Raw genomic sequence first — 18,955 nt, forward strand, 5'->3', positions numbered from 1 at the left:
GTCTTTACTCTGAAATCAAGAAAGGAGGGCCCTAAATATGTGCTCATTGTTCTTGCTTCTTCGTATCAGATCGGCTCTCACTTCTAAACTCATGCAACTATGCAGGCAACTTTTCTAAACTCAAGTAGGAACTAATGCTTTTTCAAGATACTGCACATGTGGGCTGCATTTTACATTAAATCAAAGTACATGGGCTATTTATGTTATTATCCTTATTAAGAGACGTGATTGATCGATACAAAACATACATTTTGTTCTGGCCACATCATGCAAACAGACCGGCTTGGCTAGAAGACGTAGACAACAAAAATTGAGAGTTCGGCCCGAGGGCTTCTAAGATGGTGCAGGAGATGACTGACACCAAGAAAGGCCCTCAAAGAATGGAATGACACTTTCATTCTAGTCGGATGGTCTTTTCCATTCTTACAACTACGACATTGTAAAAAAAACTATATGGAGGTCGGTACAAATTACAAGTTTTGTCTGTTGCAACAGTTTAAGATGAGTTATTATGCTGATGTGATTGACATTCTCACGGTATGAAGTCCAGAGCTAAACTTATACGTGAAAAAGAAAAATAATAATTACAAGTAGATTACACCAGGATCAGTCAAATTACAATGCTAGTCATATTACCAGGTACAAGAACTATAAGGTATGACCTTTAAGGAAAATTATAATACAAGGAGTAACATCTCTTAAGACAAAATCATTTACATTTAGAGGAAGTAATTTAATTTACCTTTTGAGTAATTTAGCTTGAAAGTAAAGTTGGCTATGCAGTATAAAGTTTGTAAATTATATTTTGTGCTCGTAAATTAGCTTCTTATACCGTAAGGTTCAGTAACTTGCTATTCATTTTATATATTCATTGCATACAACAGGGGATATGGTCCCGAACTTTCCTATCATTGCATATTCATTATCAACAAGTGCAACTTCAGACAAAACGGGCCTTGGAGACTTCTTAAGTCGGTCTCGATCCTCAGGAGAATCAATCCTCCTCTACAATGAACTGAGAAAAGACTGAAATATATAAGTTTTGAACCTTGATATCAAGCTCTTCATTGCATTGACGCTTCTGTGATCCCCCTCAACATGTAGATGCAAAATGGGAGAACCAGATTCCAACCAAACAACTCCCTTTACGTTTTCACTTCTTGCCTCGCGCTGCTCCTCCGTAACATGCAGGAAAAAAAGAATGGACTGATGGGATCTACTCCCGCCACTACAGGCATGAACTCAGATCCCGCCTAGTGCACGAACGTCTCATCAACTCATAAGCGGAGGGCACATCATGCTAGGGATGACCTTTCCAGTTTCTCTCCATTATCCTTCTTGCCAGGGAAACTTGCTTCCCAACTGCAGAGACAAACGCTTTGCCTTTCCCTCCAGCACCTCTCTCTGTGGCAGACGTATTCGCTCGGATAGCACAGGAAGATGAAGAGAATAACATGGTCCGCTCCAGTAAAGTCGATTCCTCATAATGACCTGTCATATGGTTGAAAAATCATCAGGATCTTGCAAATACCAAAGGAAAGATGAGAGTGACATGTCTTAGGTAAATTCATGTGTGTCCAGTGACCCTGCTCTGCCCTTAGTTTGACTATGTCGCAAACAGTGCCTTTAAAATCACTAGGCGCTGTTAAGAGACTCAGACCCCACAGTGCCTCAGGCGCTAGGCTGAACAATGAGAGGTGCCAAGTAAAAAGTGGGGATTCATCCATCAACAAACAAATTATTAGGTCTTTCAAACTTAGAATCACAAGTTATTCGAAGTCTGCATTGTAGCACAAATTGCACTGGTACAAAAATGTTAACCTAGACAAATCTTTTCTCAGGCAATGCCTCAGAGGAGGAGCACCTCATCTCAGGTGCTTACCTTAAATGAAGAAACCTTGCCTGAGATGAGGTGAGTAGCAGAGGCTTCGCCCCGCTTTGCTAGAACGCCCAGGTGAGTAGCTAACACTCAGCTCTTGCCTATCCCAATTATTCACAAAACCCACAAGACAGAACAAGGCCTATCCCAGCCATTACTATTTTCATCTAATTCTTGTTGAGACTGACTCCATTATTAAATGTGCAAGCTTGGATTGAGAACTGAAGGCCTGGGTCTAGGCAGGTTATGCACAGTTTAACTTCAGGCCTACTTTTAGGGATGAAGCTCGGTGCAGAGCAGATCTATTTCTAGAAGCATAGTTTGATTGATATCGCACAATGCATCTATACATACCTGTCGGTGCAAACCAAACACAAGGAGACATCTTTAAATGAAGAAGCAAACTCTTTCATATTTGCCTGCCGCAACTCTTGTGAAACAGCAGCATGATAAGGTAGAACTCGTGTATCAGCACCTTTTCTGTCAATGCGCTTCAATGCATTTTCAACTTTTCGACATGTCTCAATCTGTATATGGAGAAGAAAACAAAGTAATGATGAGTCCTCCATTCAGGTGGCTTCAGAACCTTCTCTCAAACTCCAGGTCAGGAGTCAGTGAGGTGGTCAGGAGAAAGAAGGAAATGTAATGATGAGTCAATTTCAAGCAGCCTTCACTGAGAGATCAACATACCTTGTTGCAAAGCAATCGTTTTGGTTACTGGGCTTTCTTCCGCAAGCTGAATAAAAGCAGACTTCTTATTCAGTAATGCAGTATCTGGAGTCTTTACACTATCTTCCTCTCCACTACAATCTATGAGAAACTGGACATGATATGTAACTCTTAAATTCTCCCCTATTACAATGGTATTCCGTTAGTTTTCTTCTTAACAGGGAAATAGGAGGAAAAGCACTGGTTAGCTACCACGGCAAATTTTTGCAACATGTTCATCAAGGGGAGAGGACAAAGCAATTTCATGTAACAGAAGATTACTGTTCGACCCGCATGAGAAAGCTCTTAGCCTATCTAGGATTAATGTTGCAAAAATAATCCTTCTCCAGTATATGCAACCTAAATTAGTTTGTACAATACCTCTATACAAAGTTAAATTCCGAGAATCAACAAACTGGCAATATGAATAGAAACAATATTTAGGACAACTGCAAAAACTCTTCTGCAAATTGAGGAAAGAAGAGACAGATAGGACCCTAATATAATCCTCAATCATCTCAGTACAATTGATGAAATTTCAGAGACTTCTACTGATTTTATTTCTCTTCACATCCAAGCAGATTAAATGACTTACAGAATGCTGGTGGCACCTTTAGATGGTATAGACTGCTTTTGGCCAAAAAAAATACTATAGACTACTAATACGCATGTGCTAAAAGACATTCAAGGAAAAAAAGTTATCCAACTCTTTATCCACTTTCCATCTTCCCCCATCAATATGCAGTAACAATCCACACGCAGAACCAAAGCATCATCGTAAAACCATGCTCCATCACTTTTAGGGAGCATACCCGAAAGCTTAGTTATGAGTAATATGTCGTCCAAAAGCATCCAAGAAAACTGTACAGACACGGAAGTGAATCCTTTTTTGCCTAAATTAGATAATAATAATGTGTCCATTGGCAAATAATGGAAAGGGGAATAATACAGCTTTAGACCAACCTCTTCGAGTTTGAGGGCTTGTCCGATGAATGCCAGGTCTCATGATCACTTCACGGTCGGGAGGAATTTCAATTATTTTGTTATATATATCTACTGGCAATGTGCCTGTCCCAAACAGATACTGGGTGGCTACAGGTGAAGCCATAGATTATAGCAGTAGTTGCAAAACAATCTGCAATATGCATAAAGATACCATTCTTCCGTTATTGAGCACATAATAGCTACATAGAGCTCTTTGTTTGTAGCATAGCATGGACTGAAATCTGCTGAACGCCATAATCATCCAGGCTCTTATGTCATTCAAATTCTTAGCAGGCAAATCCATTAACAAAAGATTTTTTAACCTCATATCCTATATCAAACAATACGACGAGTAGAGCCTTCTCAATTTGTCACCAGTCATTTCTCAAATATTTCTATCGGGGCTAACGAATAACATTTTTGTAAATTAAAGCAAAGTTCTCCATAACTCAAGTCAGAAAATCAAGATCCAGCTGTGTATGTAAGAATAGAAATTTCGCTAATCTTTCCCTTTCCTCAAAGATTCAAAGAATGGCAATGATAAATGGTGGAAGTACTAAATCTAGAAAAACAGTAGCACGATCACATTCTTTACTCAAAAAGAGATGAGAAGATGATGATTTCGAATAGCTCGTGCACCCAAACTTATTCAAGCAACATTATACATTGCATAGGCTTACCATCTAAGATCCTTCAACTCCAAAAAGCCTTCTTTGATGAGAAAAATAAAGCGACCAGGAGTGGCTATTAGGACATCAACACCCCCTTCTATACTTTCCAGCTGAGTTTTCTGCCTGAAACCACCATGGCAACCATAGACCAGAATGGAGCCCCAAACTTTGATATGGATCATCAGTTACTCAAAACCTGCATAAAATTTACTATAGATATTAAGTATTGCTTATGTGGGTGCAAAAATTTATGTTAGGTTTGTCATCCACTACTAGCAAAAACAAGCATTGCTGTACATAAAACCAATTCCAGAGTGTCTCCAAATTCAGAACACATCCATTTTCAACAGCTCCAAAAAGATTACCAGTTTTGCCACATGAGTGGATTATGCACATCAATAAGCAACTGTGTGCCACTCAAATTGTATACTTTTCTTTCCAGAAACCCAGTACAATCTTTCATATTGCAAGAAATCTCTTCTTTTTTCTTATTTGAAAAAAGAGATGACAATTTGAGTATTATAGACGACAAGTTGTCAAAAACACACTGACTGCCACCGAAAATGAATTGGAGTGCTTTTTTACCACAAATTGGCTGCTTAAGCAATAGGCTATCATAGTATAAGATGAGAGCTTAAAATGGCCATAAACTAGTAAAATTCAATGACTTGCTTGCCAAAGCACATAAGGAAAAGAAAAGGCACAAGAAAGGATACCAACTGCCAACCTGTGAAGCTAACTCAACAGCTGGCACCAAATTGACAACTCGAGGGCTTTGTGAGAATGATTTGCTAAGTCCTTCAGCTCTTCTTGCCTGAGACGTTGGACTACTGGTGCAAGATAAGCCAGTGTTTTTCCCAAACCACTCTGATCAGCTATATTACAAGTGTTTCCCTCAATTACAGGTTTGAATGCAATCGCCTGCAGTAATCAATAGTTAGCATCAATCTGAGTTGCAGTACATAATGAGAAGTTCTTCCTTTTGTCAAGGTTTAGATAGAACATCTCAATGCAATTACTTATCAATACTTATGCTAATGAAAAGGCAAAACCTGATGTTATAGATTGGCCCCTCAATGACTTCGACATCCATCAGCTCCAAATTCACATTTACAGATAAAATATTAATGATGACAAATGCAAGCTTACATCTAGAACTATAAAGAAACAAGGTCATCATCGATTTGAAGCTCAATGTGGATATTATGCAGACTGTAGACATAACGATGATTAGAATGCGCTCACGTTTAGTATATTTCCAGTTAAAACAGCAGTATGGAAGCAATGACCAAGTTCCTTCCATTTTCCCAGCAAAAATGCAACAAGCTGAAACCTTTGACTTTGAGTAGGTCATACTATGATGTACCTGAATATGTGGGTGCAGAAAATGCTGCTCCCACAAAGATTCAATCATATAGTCACTACAACCCAAATCTTCAAAGGACTTTCGACTATGGAAGTCACTATTGGAGGAAACTTTCCTATGCAAACTTAGATCTTTGGAGTCAGATCTAAAGTCATCCATGGACACCCCCTGCCCCATCCTTTGAAATCTGCATTAGAACTATGAACTAAATGCTCTGTTTCAACTACTCTGGTGGTAGATATGCCATGTTTATTGGGTTCCTTTTGGTGTACTGAACAATCCATATCTTCCATGTCCGTCCTTGCTGCAGCGTCTTTGGCAGCTTTGAATTGGTGAGCACGTGAATCCTTTCCTCCACGTCAAGGATAGCTGCTTCCTTGTGTTTCCCCAGTAGGTCCAATTTATAAAGAGAGATCATGCACATCAAGAGGTACATTTTCTGCTACTGGTTCATAATCTTTGCGACTCGCTTGTTTTAGCTTGGAAGATTTTTCAGCAAGAGATTTGACTCTCAGCAATTTCAGTCATCCAAAACCTCTGCCTAGACCACTCACACTTGCTGTAGGAGAATATCATCTTTCGGCAGGGTTGACCCATGATGATTGCCTGCATAAAAATAAAAATTGACTGTCAGACTACATTTTATCGCTGGAAAAACCAAGTCCATCTCCAAGCTCTGACTTTTACACATTGCACAGAGGGATTCAGTACGCTACAAGAAAGTCTTAGCACAGATTGAAATGGGAGAGAAGTTTCAAACCCTGTGTCGCATACATTCATTTTCAAGCCAAACTAAGAAAACCGAAACCATCTGCCCAAGACTGTATGATTCAGATAAGCTTCAAAAGAAAATCTAATGTTGGACTTGTTATCCATCTGAACACAATGCATATAACAAATCGCTCGAGTTGTTCCAAGAGCTTGGATACCAATGATCAACAATGCAAGCACAAAAAAGAAAGAAAACCCCAACAAATAAGAAGGGAATTCGTCATCAGAACGAACTGCATCAGTCATTCCGACTTGCACATGCACATCAAGCACGCCTACAGTTGAATGCAAACTACGCACAAGCTAACAGCTCAATTACTGAGATAAATCCAACCCTACCGTCTCCTCGTCGATCAGCCGGTATGCCCCTGCCGGAGTCTCCAAGCGTATCCCCCCGGGGGAAACACTGGACAGGCGGGAGGAGAAAGAGTGGGACGCGAGTAAGCCGGAGGCGGAGCTGGAGTTGGAGGCGGAGGGGTCTGGAGTTAAGGCTGATTGGGAGGCGAAGGCGCTTTCAGTGGCCATCATTATACTTTTTTGACGCCCCAGAGGCATCAGCTTTTACCCGATGATCAAAAAGAGACAAGGCCTCCGATATTAAAAATTACCCTAAATCTCTTCCCACGTAGAATATTCAGAGTCCGAATCCCTTCTCTCAAGTAATTGACTTGAATTCATCATCACCCAATCTAACTCGTGGGATTTCGCGGATGAGGGGCCAATAGCTGCCGGTCCCTTTCCTGCATCGCTTCTCCAGAATCCCACAGTCCCGAATCCTGAGATCTTTTAGGGAGGGAGGGAGGCCAGCCTTGGGCAACTCCCTCAGCTTCGGGCAATTGAAGATCCATAAGATCTGTAGAGAGGGAGGGAGATTGCTGGAGAGTCTTTCCACTTTCTCCATATCAGAGATATCGAGCTTGAGCAGAGAGGAAGGGAGCGGAAGCACAAGATCCTTCTCCTCTCCCACTCGTCCCGCGCGGCCGTCGATATCCAGAGATCGAAGGGAGGTGAGAGGGGTGAGCCACTCCCTCGCCGGCTGCTTCATATTCTCGCATTCTAATATCCGAAGAAACTCTAGCTGGGGCGGCAGTCCTTCATTGGGGAAGCACGTAATACTCTCACACCCCTAATTGATAGACTTCGGAGACCCGTGAGTCGATGCAACTGATTAGGTAACGATTTTATCTTCGGACACTCCCAAAGCCAAAACAACGAGATGCCGGGAGGAAGAGGAGGGAGGCACTCCAGCTCCAGTGCAGGACACTCCCACAACCACAATTCAGTGAGATGGGAAAGTGTATCCAGCCCCTGTGGTAAGCTTCTCAAGTTCTCGCAAGAGAAAATATCGATGCTTTGAAGTGATTGAAGACGGTCTATAGGTAACTCCGCGAGCGACTCCACTCCCCTACACCGTTCAATTTGAAGTTCCTTGAGGGTCGTAGATAAATATCTACTCTCGCTGAATGAAGAGGTTGGTAGAGAATCGGATCCCTTAATTCTTAATTTTTGCAAACAAGACATCATGTCACCGTGATTATTGTTGTTGTTGCTTGGTTCATCCATATGAACACTTAGTCCTCTAGGCAAAGATTGCAACATCTCGCAATATCGAATATCTAGTGATATCAATGACGTCAACATACCTATTTCGGATAAGGACACGAGTTTTGGACACCCCACGACGGTCAAGTCTTGAAGAGAGGAAATGGTGTAAATCTCGCTTGGGTGCTTCTCCAAATTGATGCAATTTTGTGAGTCCATAGTCTCCAGCTTGCTAGGCAACTCTATATCTCCTTCTCCAGCTGAAAATGATATCAATTCAGGACAACTATCGACAACTAAGCTCTTCAAACAAGCGAGATTCCGAATTATATCTCTCTCTTGCCATAAATACATCAAATTTTTACAACTTTTCATCTCCAACTTCTCTAGCTTGACCAAAGAGCTTGTAAACCCATCATTTAAGCAGGTTAATTCAAGAACATCTTGTATGACAAGAGCGGTTAGAGATGTCGAGTTTACCAAACTCTTCAACACACCCTCGTTACAACCTCTAAAGTTTAATTCATTGAGGGACGGAAGGCTAATGATAGAGGACAAGGCATCCATAAGCGGACAAGAGTTGATTTCCAGCTTTTTGAGGGAGCTCAGTTGACTAGGCAATCTTTGATCAATATAGGACAATCCCGAATGACCAAATGCTCAAGACAAGGGAATAAAACTCCTATTTCTTCATTGCCGAAATAATGAGACCAATCCTTCCACGATGGCATGTCCTTGAATTCCAAAGTCATTAAAGATGGAAAAGGACTTTTAGTTCCATAAAATTCAGACCCTATTGTGTGTATTGCATTAAGACCTTCGATATATAGTTCTTTTAAAGAAGATAATTGTCCCAATGAAGCTAGCACTTTGACCCGACAACATCCATGTAAACGTAAATGCATCATCTTAACATATGAGGGACTTCCTAACCATGATGGAAATTCTAAACCACCATAGTAGGATATTGCAAGATTTTCAAGTTTTGGGTGAGGGCGAAGAAAGTCAAGGACTTTTGCTTCAAGCTCTTCATTACGGAAATTTTCAAAATCTTCGTCCCATCGCATGGTCAACTGGCATATTCCCTCCTTCATGCATAAATTGGCATCCATGGCATCTTTGGCTTCTCGAATCTTATGCAAATTAGAGATGCATAATTCCCCTTCAAGATTCTTTAGGTTTTTCAACTCCTTCAATCTCGACCCTATTTCCATTCCCACTACAAATTTGGACAGCATCTCAAGACCCACCAAAGTACCTATATATAGCGGCATCGCTTTTAGGCTCGGAGTGTCGGTAAAGTCGAGAAATTTTAGATTTATTAGTTTCTCCATACCTTCTGGTAACTCAATAAGATTTTGACATCCCCGCAACATCAAGGCCTTTAGGTAGTACAATGCAACAATTGACTCTGGAAGGGTTTTAATGTCAGTATATGACAAATTGAGGCACCTCAGGTGCCTCAGTTTGCCAATGCAATTCGGTACCTCTCTGATGTGATAGTGACATAATGAAAACACCCTCAAGTATTTCAATTCGGATAACAAGTCGCCTAACACTTTCTCGGACAAATAAGACTTACCATAATACTTAGGTTGCTTTGCCAATGATATGAAGCTCCTAAGTCCATTCATTCCGTGATATATCTTGAATCTTTCTTGGACAATGTGTTCGCTAGAAATGAATGAGGCGTGACGAGCCAAAAAAGCATTATTTTGATCACCCTCAAGGTCAAACACCCCCGAGATAAAATAGGTTGCACCAGCAACTAGCTTTGCCAAGTCACTCACAAGATCATGCATCAAGAATTGTGATTCACTACTACTCGACTCTTGAAGTAATGATCTGGATACTAGCTCGTTAAAAAGTTTCAAACCTACATTCCAACGGCTTTCTCCTTCTTTTCCATCCAACAAGCCCTCTGCAATCCACCAGTGAATTAACTCATCTCGTTCAATTTCATAGTCGTTGGGAAATATAGCGCAGTAAGCGAAACATCTCCTCATATTCAAAGGAAGATGGAGGTAGCTAAGTTTCAAAGCTGGAAGGATGTCATGACTTTCTTGTGGGAGGTCCCAAATTTTGCTATTCAATATACCTTGCCACTCACGAGGACTAACTTTAAAGCTTAGTAGCCCAGCCAAAGTCTTCACAGCTAATGGCAACCCTCGGCATTTATCCACTATTTTCTTGCCCAATACTTCAAGATCAGGATGATCATCGAAATTTCTTGCTCCAAGAGCATGAAATGTGAACAAAGTCATACAAGCATCTTGCGACAATGGTTTGAGAGTATAGGGTCAGCACGAGCTATTTCAGCAACGCGGAAATTACGAGTCGTGACAATGATTTTACTTCCCTTTGCTCCCGATTGAAAAGGCTTCATGAGGATAGTCCAGTTTCCATAATTCTCGTTCCAAACATCATCTAAAACAACAAGAAACTTTTTCCTTGCAAGGTGTTGATTGAGCTTTTCATGAAGCCAATCCAGGTCCTTACCTTCACAAGACAAATTGCCATTGGTTTTGATTGTGTCAAGGATCTTCTTTGTAATAGCAAGCACGTCGAAATCATCAGAAACGCAAACCCATGCTTTCACATCGAAATAGTTGGCGACTCTATCATGATGGTAGACTTGCTGAGCCAAAGCCGTCTTCCCAAGACCCCCCATCCCTACGATGGGAATCACTTTTGGATCCACACATGCCCCATCATTTTCTTCTTTGGTCAGTAATTCAAGGATATCCATTTTCTCATCCTCCCTACTAACAAAACAAGGTTCAGGCAAATTCGTAGTGGGAAGCGGCTTATCCATTTGACGGTTTGCTAATTGATTCCCGTTATTCTCTCTCAGTTGCAGAATATTTTTTTGATTAATGATACCCTTTAACCTGTTATCCATCTCTTCCATCTTGGATCTCATTGTATGATCAAGTATAAATGCTCTCGGGCTCAATTTGAAGCAACAACTTGGAAGAAGGAACGCACCTTGCTAGTGCTGGGTTCTAGGCCAAGTCCCTAAGATTTTTGAGCCTCGGACTTATTTTCCACGAACTCTATGACGAACTCCTCTAGCAAGTCTTCAATGTCGTAGGCCAAGTACCTAAGATTTTTTAGCCACGAGTTCACCTCGAGAACACCATTCAGTTGCTTGTCCTCTGCATCATCCAACACCTGGCTGATGCTGACCAGCATCTCCTTCCATTTTGCCAGCAGCACATCGATACCCTCGCGCTGTGCAAAGTTGAGAAGCTCGCGAGAGGCCAACCTATCAAACAGCACCTGAAGAAAGGCGCCAAGAAAGAGCTCCGCGATAGGCATGGCTTGGTTCACGAGTGTAGAGGATTAAATGAGAGCGCCCGGAAGGATCGAAAGAAAGTGTATAGAGCCTTTCGTTCTTTTTGTTTTGGGGAGGAGGGGGTGTGGGGTGGACAAGAGTTCTTACTTTCAAGACAACAGCATCAAATGATAGTGTGAAATCAAATACTTTTAAGCTGTGAGATGACTTTCATCTCAGTACACTAGTGGTGGTGACTGGTTAGTAAAGTAAATATAATATGCGGAAAATCATAGATCTAGATCTATATATATACTTTTTTAAGGGTGATCCATTGGTATTGCTCAATTGTTTATAAGTCCACTATTCTCATCTCGATTAAGGTGACCGGCAACCGTCTATTTTTATATATATTTTTTGGCCTGATGACGACTAATGGTAGTGTGCTACCAAATTTTGAGCTTTCGAAGGAATTGATTGGTTTTTAGTTAAGTTCTTGACTAAGGTTAGATTACCGAGCACCATAAATGGATCCGAATTTGCCACGTGTCGAGCCATGTATGATTTATTATATCATCCTACATGGTCTATCAAATGCACCTTATATTTTCTTCCATCGCCCAAAGCAATCTCCCCTTTCTTCCTTGAGTCTTTGTTTAAGGTTTGATAATAAAATATTCCAACAAAAAGTTGAAGTGTTTCTTTCTTCATTCCTCCACGCTCCCCTTCCTTCATCCTTTTCTGCACTCAAATCTGTTTTGCTTTTTCTTCGCCTCGGCACAACCATTCTTCCATCTCTACTTCTTCAGTATCCGTCGTTCTTTATCATTATTCTCCCACACGTCTCTTCAATTTTTTTTTGTGGCCCAAGAAACCATGCACAGTCGATTAGAAGATAAACCACTGACATGAACGCGTCTAACCACTACGCGCGTCTTCTAGGAAGCCAAAAAACTAGCATTCCCGCAAACTTGCGTTACAGGAGTTTCGAACATTAAATTTTCGATGGAAGTCTAGCGTCACCCGGCTGAGCCACCGGCAGTATCTCTTCGTTGCCCTTTCTCGGAAGTAACCGCCGTTGCATTTCATCTCATATCATCAGATTTAATTTCCCGAAAACCATTTGGTCAGAAATGGGAACCAAGTCTTGGTATCATTAAAGCCACTCACCGCTCAGAAAGCAAAGAAGTCGGCCCGAATTCCAACACTTCTTCGAAATTGTTCATCAGCTCTCTCACCACTTACATCACATGATTTCCAAACGCACCCATCCACCGTCATCATGCATCACATAGATCATATGGCATCATGGTCTTATTGATGCAGCCTCGTGTCGCTTTATCAAAAAGAAGTTATTACCTAAATTTTAGTTTATGTAGAGCAAATACGATCGTGACCGTTGATTATATAGGTCTCAACATTATTCAACGTAGTACAAGAGCTCAATACATTGGAATCTCCAAAAATTATTTAGTTGATTGCTCAACAACTGTCCAGAAATATTGATGAAAAAATCATTTTTGACTAATGGCTAGAAAGAGAAAAACGTTGCTTTTTCTTCATTACTATGGTTGCTACTTAGCTTCGCTCTCTGGAAAGTACATTATGCATTAGATTAGTGACAAAAAATTGAGTGGTCCAGGATCGAGATAGAATTAAATTGGCTCACAGACCAAATAAAATGAGAAAGCTTCATTATGGGTATAATCATTATGGGTATAATCCATTATAAAAGGGGAAAATATGCTTATTGTTTTGTCAGCCTAACTACAACTCGTCCACCGGATAGATATTTTATCCAAAGATGGCCAAATTGATAAATTAAATTAATTATAAGGTTTAAGGGGTGGTTCAAGAAGTGAGTCAGCACGAGGATGGGGTTCGAGGGGTGGTTCAAGAAACGGGGGCCAGACGACACCAATAACTATTGAGCGAAGAAGAGGGAGAAAAATCAAACGCCATTCTCTCTCTACCCTCTTCATTATTGCCGGATGCAGACCCCATGTCCAAAGCATCGAAAGAAGGGTAATTATGGCAGGAAATGCACGTGATGCAGGCCCCATGGGCAAAGCATCGAAAAGAGGGTAATTATGACAGGACATACGCGTGAGTCAAGGAATCTCTTCATTATTGCCCGATGCAGGCCCCATGTGCAAAGCATCGAAAGAAGGGTCACTATGGCAGGACACACGCGTAAGTCAAGGAATCAAACTTTCATAATTCACATGGGGTCATTGGTCTTTTGCACAGATAATTTATATATTACTCTCTCTCTCTCTCCATGTATAATTCAATTTTTTTCTTTGCTATTTTATTTATAGTTCATATGTTATTGTTGTTCTTTCCATGCTTTGCACATGGGGACTGCACCTAGGAATGGTGGAGAAGGTAGAGAGAGAACGTTTGATTCCTTCTTCCTCTCCTTCGCACAGTACTTCTTGTTGTCGTCTGGTCCCATACCTTGAACCAGCTAAGCACAGGACGTCCAGAGATAATTGTTTATGAAGAAATGACAAGGTTCCTATCGAGATGTTAGTCCTATTCTAAATAATGTGCATGCTCTTTAGGGTGAAGTGCCCCCTTTCTCACAATAAATTACTCACTCTTTTACGGTGATTTGCACGATCTTGTTCACATCAAGTGCATAATCCTTAAAAGGCCAAAGTGCATCTCCTTCTTAGAGTCGAGTGAACACTCATTACAATCAAGAATGAACTCCTTCTAGCATCTAAATTAGAAATGTGCCTCTTTTGACGAGGAGCATGCCCCTTAAGTGAGTCGATATTGACGAGACACTCATAATGTTCCTATTGTTCTACCAATTTAATTCCAAAATTGTCTAGAAAGTTAGTGTTCGCTTTATATTGTTATAGGAACTTGTTAATCTAAATTAGATCTTGTCCAATACAATCATTTGTGAAATAGAGATGAGATTTTTCTATTATTTTAACCATTGTTCAAATTTCAGTGTAAGTTCCCACCTAAAAAATCCCAATTTAGAACGATTGACCCTTTTGTGCCTTCACTCAAAATTGAAGCAGTGGTCATCTATCTAGTGGTCACAACTTTAGCCTTTGATGCTCTATGCAGCCCTCACTCTATACTAAGCTCTAACTCTAGGGAAGGCCACGATTAAGAGTAATCCCATCCTCTCATTTCCAACAAATGGTCTCTTCTTGTACGGCTCTTTAGATGATAAATGAATGATAAATTTAAAAAGTATAGTTTGATTGATTGATTAAATTGGAATACTATGCGTGTGTCGAACTTTTCTTAATATGCCACATATCATCCATTTGTTTGAAGGTCCATTTGTAGTATCTTTATGGGTGCGTTTGGTAACATTTACGTTTAAAAATTGTTAGGAAACGAAGAAATAGAAAAAATGTTTAAATTAGGAAACGATTTTTAACAAAAAAACACGTTTAGTAAACTTGTTAGGGAATAAAAAATAAAAAAAACATGTTTGGTAAATTTGTATAATTTTTTATTTCTTTTATTTTTAAAAATTTTTATTTTATTTTTTCTATTTTCTTTCTTATTTTCTTATTTATTTCTCCTTTTTTTTCTTTTCTTTTTTTTTTTTTCTTCTTTTGGCCGGTCGCGGCCTCGGCCATGGCCGGCAACCGGCCGACGAGGGCCGGTGGCGTAGCCCAACCACGGCGAGGCTCGCCGGCCCCGGCGAGCTCGGCGTAGTCGAATCTCGGGGCGAGATCGAGCTCGCCCAGCCCGCGAGGTCGGCCTCATCGGGGGCCGGCGAGCCTCGCCGTGGCTGGGCGAGGCCACCGGCCCTCGTCGGCCAGTCGCCGGCCATGGCCGAGGCCGGCGACCGGCCAAAGAAAAAGAAAGAAAAAGAAGAAGAAAAGAAGAAAAAGAAAGAAAGTGTTCTAAATTTTGTTTTAGAAACAATAAATAATTTTTTTTTTTGTTTTTATTTACATTTACAGATGTGTTTTAGAACAAAAAAAAAATAATTTTGGAACAAAACACACTCAAACGTGTTTTGTTCATTTTTGTTCCTAGGAACAAAAAAAGTGTTTAAAAACAGAAAAGAGAAGTGAAAACAAACGCAGCCTATATCACTTGGTGTATCAATCTAATTGACTACTCCAAAAATCATCTAGCTTTGTCATCTCTACAAATGGAGAGCCCTACCTAGTAGCAGTGATAAAAGTTCGACAAATCGGCTTTATTGTTCTCACCACTTTGATTATCTGTTCCCTTATTTTTTCCATAGCTTTGTCATCTCTACAAATGGAGAGCCCTACCTAGGAGGGAGGATGGTTCGGTCGAACAAGTTGAAAGACTTTTGCATCGACCCAACCATCCTCCCTCCTCCTCTCCTTCCTCTTCAGTATCTGTTGTTCTTTTTCATCACTCTCTGTCTCACTGTCTTTTCGTTTGTTGGCTTTCTCCTATCGTTTTCTTGGTCTTTCTTTCTCGGAAGACGCTGCCGTTGCATTTCATCTCGTCTCATTTGATTTTTAATTTGATTTCAGTTGCCTCAATTTCTCAGAAGCAAGTTGGTGGAGGTGGGACCAAGTCTTGGCCATCATTAAAGCCACCAAAGGAGGGTCGGAAGGTAAAGAAGTGGGACCGAAACTTCTGCTTTATCATCGTTTGTCAGCTCCCTCTCACCACTCGCATCACACAAAGTCCCAAATGCACCCATCCACCATCGTCATGCATCACATAGTTTCATTGATGCAGCCTCCCGAACCCCATCCCGTTATCAAATAAATGAGTAATTACTACCTAAACTTAATGTATGAAAATTGGATCATCATTAATCATCAATCATATGCATCCCAGCCACTATTCCACGTAACACGAAAGCCCAATACATTGAAATCTCTCAAATTTTCATAGTTGACTGCTGAACAAGAGTCTAAAAACACTAGACAGCAAAACCATTTTTAAACGGTGGCCAGAAAGAAGAAAAAAGGTTATATTCTCTTAAAATCTGTAGTTGTCACCTAGATATGCTCTCTCAGGAATACACAATCGGACTAGATTGGATGGAAAATAAACCAGGTGGCTATAGATCGAACTAAATTGCAAATCTTAAAGCTTCAATTTGTTTTTTTTCCCCTTTTTGCCAAGTAACAATGATTATATTCATAACAAAGGTTCCTTGTTTTATTTGGTCCATGGGTCAAAATATATATATGCTTATTGTTTTGTCTCAAGAAGAGAATATGCTCGCCAGCCATTCAAATAGGTGGAATTTGATATATACTTAGTTCCTGCCCTATTATTATTAGTGTGCATAATTGTTACATTAGTAGTACAAAAATAACCGGATCCCTAAATTCTAGATTTTACTATGGCATCACATCATAACAAATGATCAATGATGGCTTGGGAAGGTGGACTAATTGAAGCGTGTGAAAGTTGGTTTAGACACCACTTCATCACTAAATACAAAAAAAAAAAACATACAAAGATTTAGAGCTACATTAGTAAAATTTAAAAAAAAAAAATGGGATTACATTGGAATTCATACAATAAATCTCTTTAAATATGGAATGCTGATTTATTGTTTGAAAAGTTTTGGCATCAAAATGGATGTCATACAATAATTATGAAAATGATATCATTCTTATGCCCTTTTTTTTTTATGAGGTTTTGCAAATTTAGGATCATCTTATCTTTTCCCATCGCACATGTCCATCCTTTGTTTTATTCAAACACGAATAAGGTCCATAGTCCATTATATGTCCGTAGAGGATAATAATGTCTACTTCTTCTTTTGCCTTTTTTTCCCCAAAGTAACACTAACATCGCGAATCATTTACAGTCGAAAATGTAGCACATTTCAAATGGACATGCCTCGTTTGATTGGATGAACTTTTGTGAACTTGGGACCATCTTCATCTTATCACTTCTTGTAGGTCCATACATTATTTTATTCGGACATAAAGTAGCAAAAGTCTTTATAATAAGGTCCACCCTCCACTACAAGTCCCTAGCAGAAAACGTGGCGCGTTTTAAATGGACATGCCGCGTTTGATTGGATGGAGTTTTGTAAACTTGGGACCATCTCCATCTCGTCACTTCTTGTAGGTCCATAAGTTATTTAATTCATATACGAAGTAGCAAAAGTCTCCATGATAAGGTCCACCTTCCACTACAAGTCCTTAAGAGGACCATAATTATCTTCTTTTCCCTTGACTTTTTCCAAAAGCGACTTTAATGTCACTGTCGGCCATGAAACGTTTGATTGGATAAGAAAAGTTGACTACAACCGCACCTTTTTTTCAATCAAAATAACCAAAGCTTCTCTTTTAAAGGAATTACCCTTAGGGTTCTTGTTAATCAATTAATTAAAGTTTTATTATATTGATTTTTCTCCAAAACATGTAGGAACAATTTTTTGGAAATAAACTAACGAAAGTGGAGGGACAATTTTTGGAAATGGATACGAGATTCACTTGGGTATAAAAAAAAATATATATATATATATATATTTCATTTTTTTTTATTAAGTAAATTGGACATATACATGGACCTACTAATTGTCCTCCCTTTTGAAATAACTGGAATTTGTTCTTTGCAGTCATGCAAGTTGGAATGAAATTTACACGGCAACACTTATATTTTGTTTTTTGGAATTTGTTTATCTTGATTTTTGTTGTGAAAGAAAAAATAAATAACAACATTAAATCAAGAAACAGAAAAGTAAATATAATTTTGTAGTTTAGTCAATTGGAAATCGGATTTTCGTAGTTCAGTCAATATAATATCGTCCACAGGGAGAGCAACATAAGATTTCACAATTGATCAAGAGATATTATGAAAGTTATAACCTTGCTGAGTCAATCAAATACTTTCAAGTTTTCTTAGCCACCACTTATACTCAATAATTCACACAAATATGTAGCTTGTACAATTCCTTATGAAACAATCTTTAAATCTCATAAAGGAATCATAGAAGTCTCACTAGGATTTACATAGCTATTAACACACTTAGTGATTAGTTATCTCTGAATACAATTAACAAACTTATGCGCAACCTTGCATGTTGAAGTTGAAGTTGAATATTCACTGAACTTGTATGAAAAAGAACTCCGCAAACAGCATTCTCCTCTAATTAGGGGGAAAAAAGCCTTCCTTGGAAGTGGAAAATATGGTCGTTGCAAATGAAGTTCAAGTATTCACTACTTACTCGTCGATAATGACGTGGGCTACTCTAAAGGAGCCCAAAGAAAGACATGGCATTTGGCAATAATGCAATTAAGTAATTCTAATTTCATTTTGGCGTGACATTTCCCTTGTTGTTCAGTTTGGGACGATGCTTTTGCAATCCTAATGAACAGGTTGTCTCCTCTCATTCCCCGCTTACACCATTAGCATGGAATAGGGATTGGCCTGCTTTATAACCTCAAGGCCGTGAGGCTTGCTGGTCGGGCCTGCCTCTTCAAAACATAGTACCAACCGGTCAACATTCAAACCAGATCCTTTATCACTCAAGTTTTAAGTAACTTTCTAATGCGCTGGAGTAGGATGAGCTACGGGTACTTCCTTATCATTATTATGCTTCATCAAATATTTCATGGTGACATAAATTTATTCAATATGAATGAACACATATAATGAATTGGAGCGATCAACATGGGTCAGACTCTCCTAAAAGATTTTAGGTTGTGAAATTTTTAGGGTGGGTTTCAACTTACTTCAAGTTCTTTTCTACTTCATACGACTTTTGAGGGTAGGTTTCAACTTACATCTTTAAGGAAAATGAAAATTTTAATTGA

General features: G+C 39.6%; 2 protein-coding genes and 1 pseudogene across 2 annotated transcripts; all 3 read right to left on the reverse strand.

Moving 5' to 3' along the window:
- Nucleotides 1-578: 578 nt before the first annotated feature.
- LOC104429171 lies at nucleotides 579-10,895 on the reverse strand (annotated as a pseudogene).
- LOC120290705 (putative disease resistance RPP13-like protein 1) lies at nucleotides 7,035-10,185 on the reverse strand. The gene is made up of 3 exons (XM_039307072.1): nucleotides 9,258-10,185; nucleotides 8,023-8,181; nucleotides 7,035-7,471 (listed from the first exon to the last, which is right to left on the reverse strand). The coding sequence occupies exons 1-3, from the start codon at nucleotides 10,183-10,185 to the stop codon at nucleotides 7,035-7,037; spliced, it is 1,524 nt and encodes a 507-aa protein (XP_039163006.1).
- LOC104429172 (putative disease resistance RPP13-like protein 1) lies at nucleotides 10,182-10,832 on the reverse strand. The gene has a single exon (XM_010042072.3). It carries the CDS (start codon nucleotides 10,830-10,832, stop codon nucleotides 10,182-10,184), a length of 651 nt encoding a protein of 216 aa, XP_010040374.2.
- Nucleotides 10,896-18,955: the final 8,060 nt, after the last annotated feature.

Source organism: Eucalyptus grandis, chromosome 2, assembly GCF_016545825.1.
Source record: "Eucalyptus grandis isolate ANBG69807.140 chromosome 2, ASM1654582v1, whole genome shotgun sequence".
Taxonomy (NCBI): Eukaryota; Viridiplantae; Streptophyta; class Magnoliopsida; order Myrtales; family Myrtaceae; genus Eucalyptus; species Eucalyptus grandis.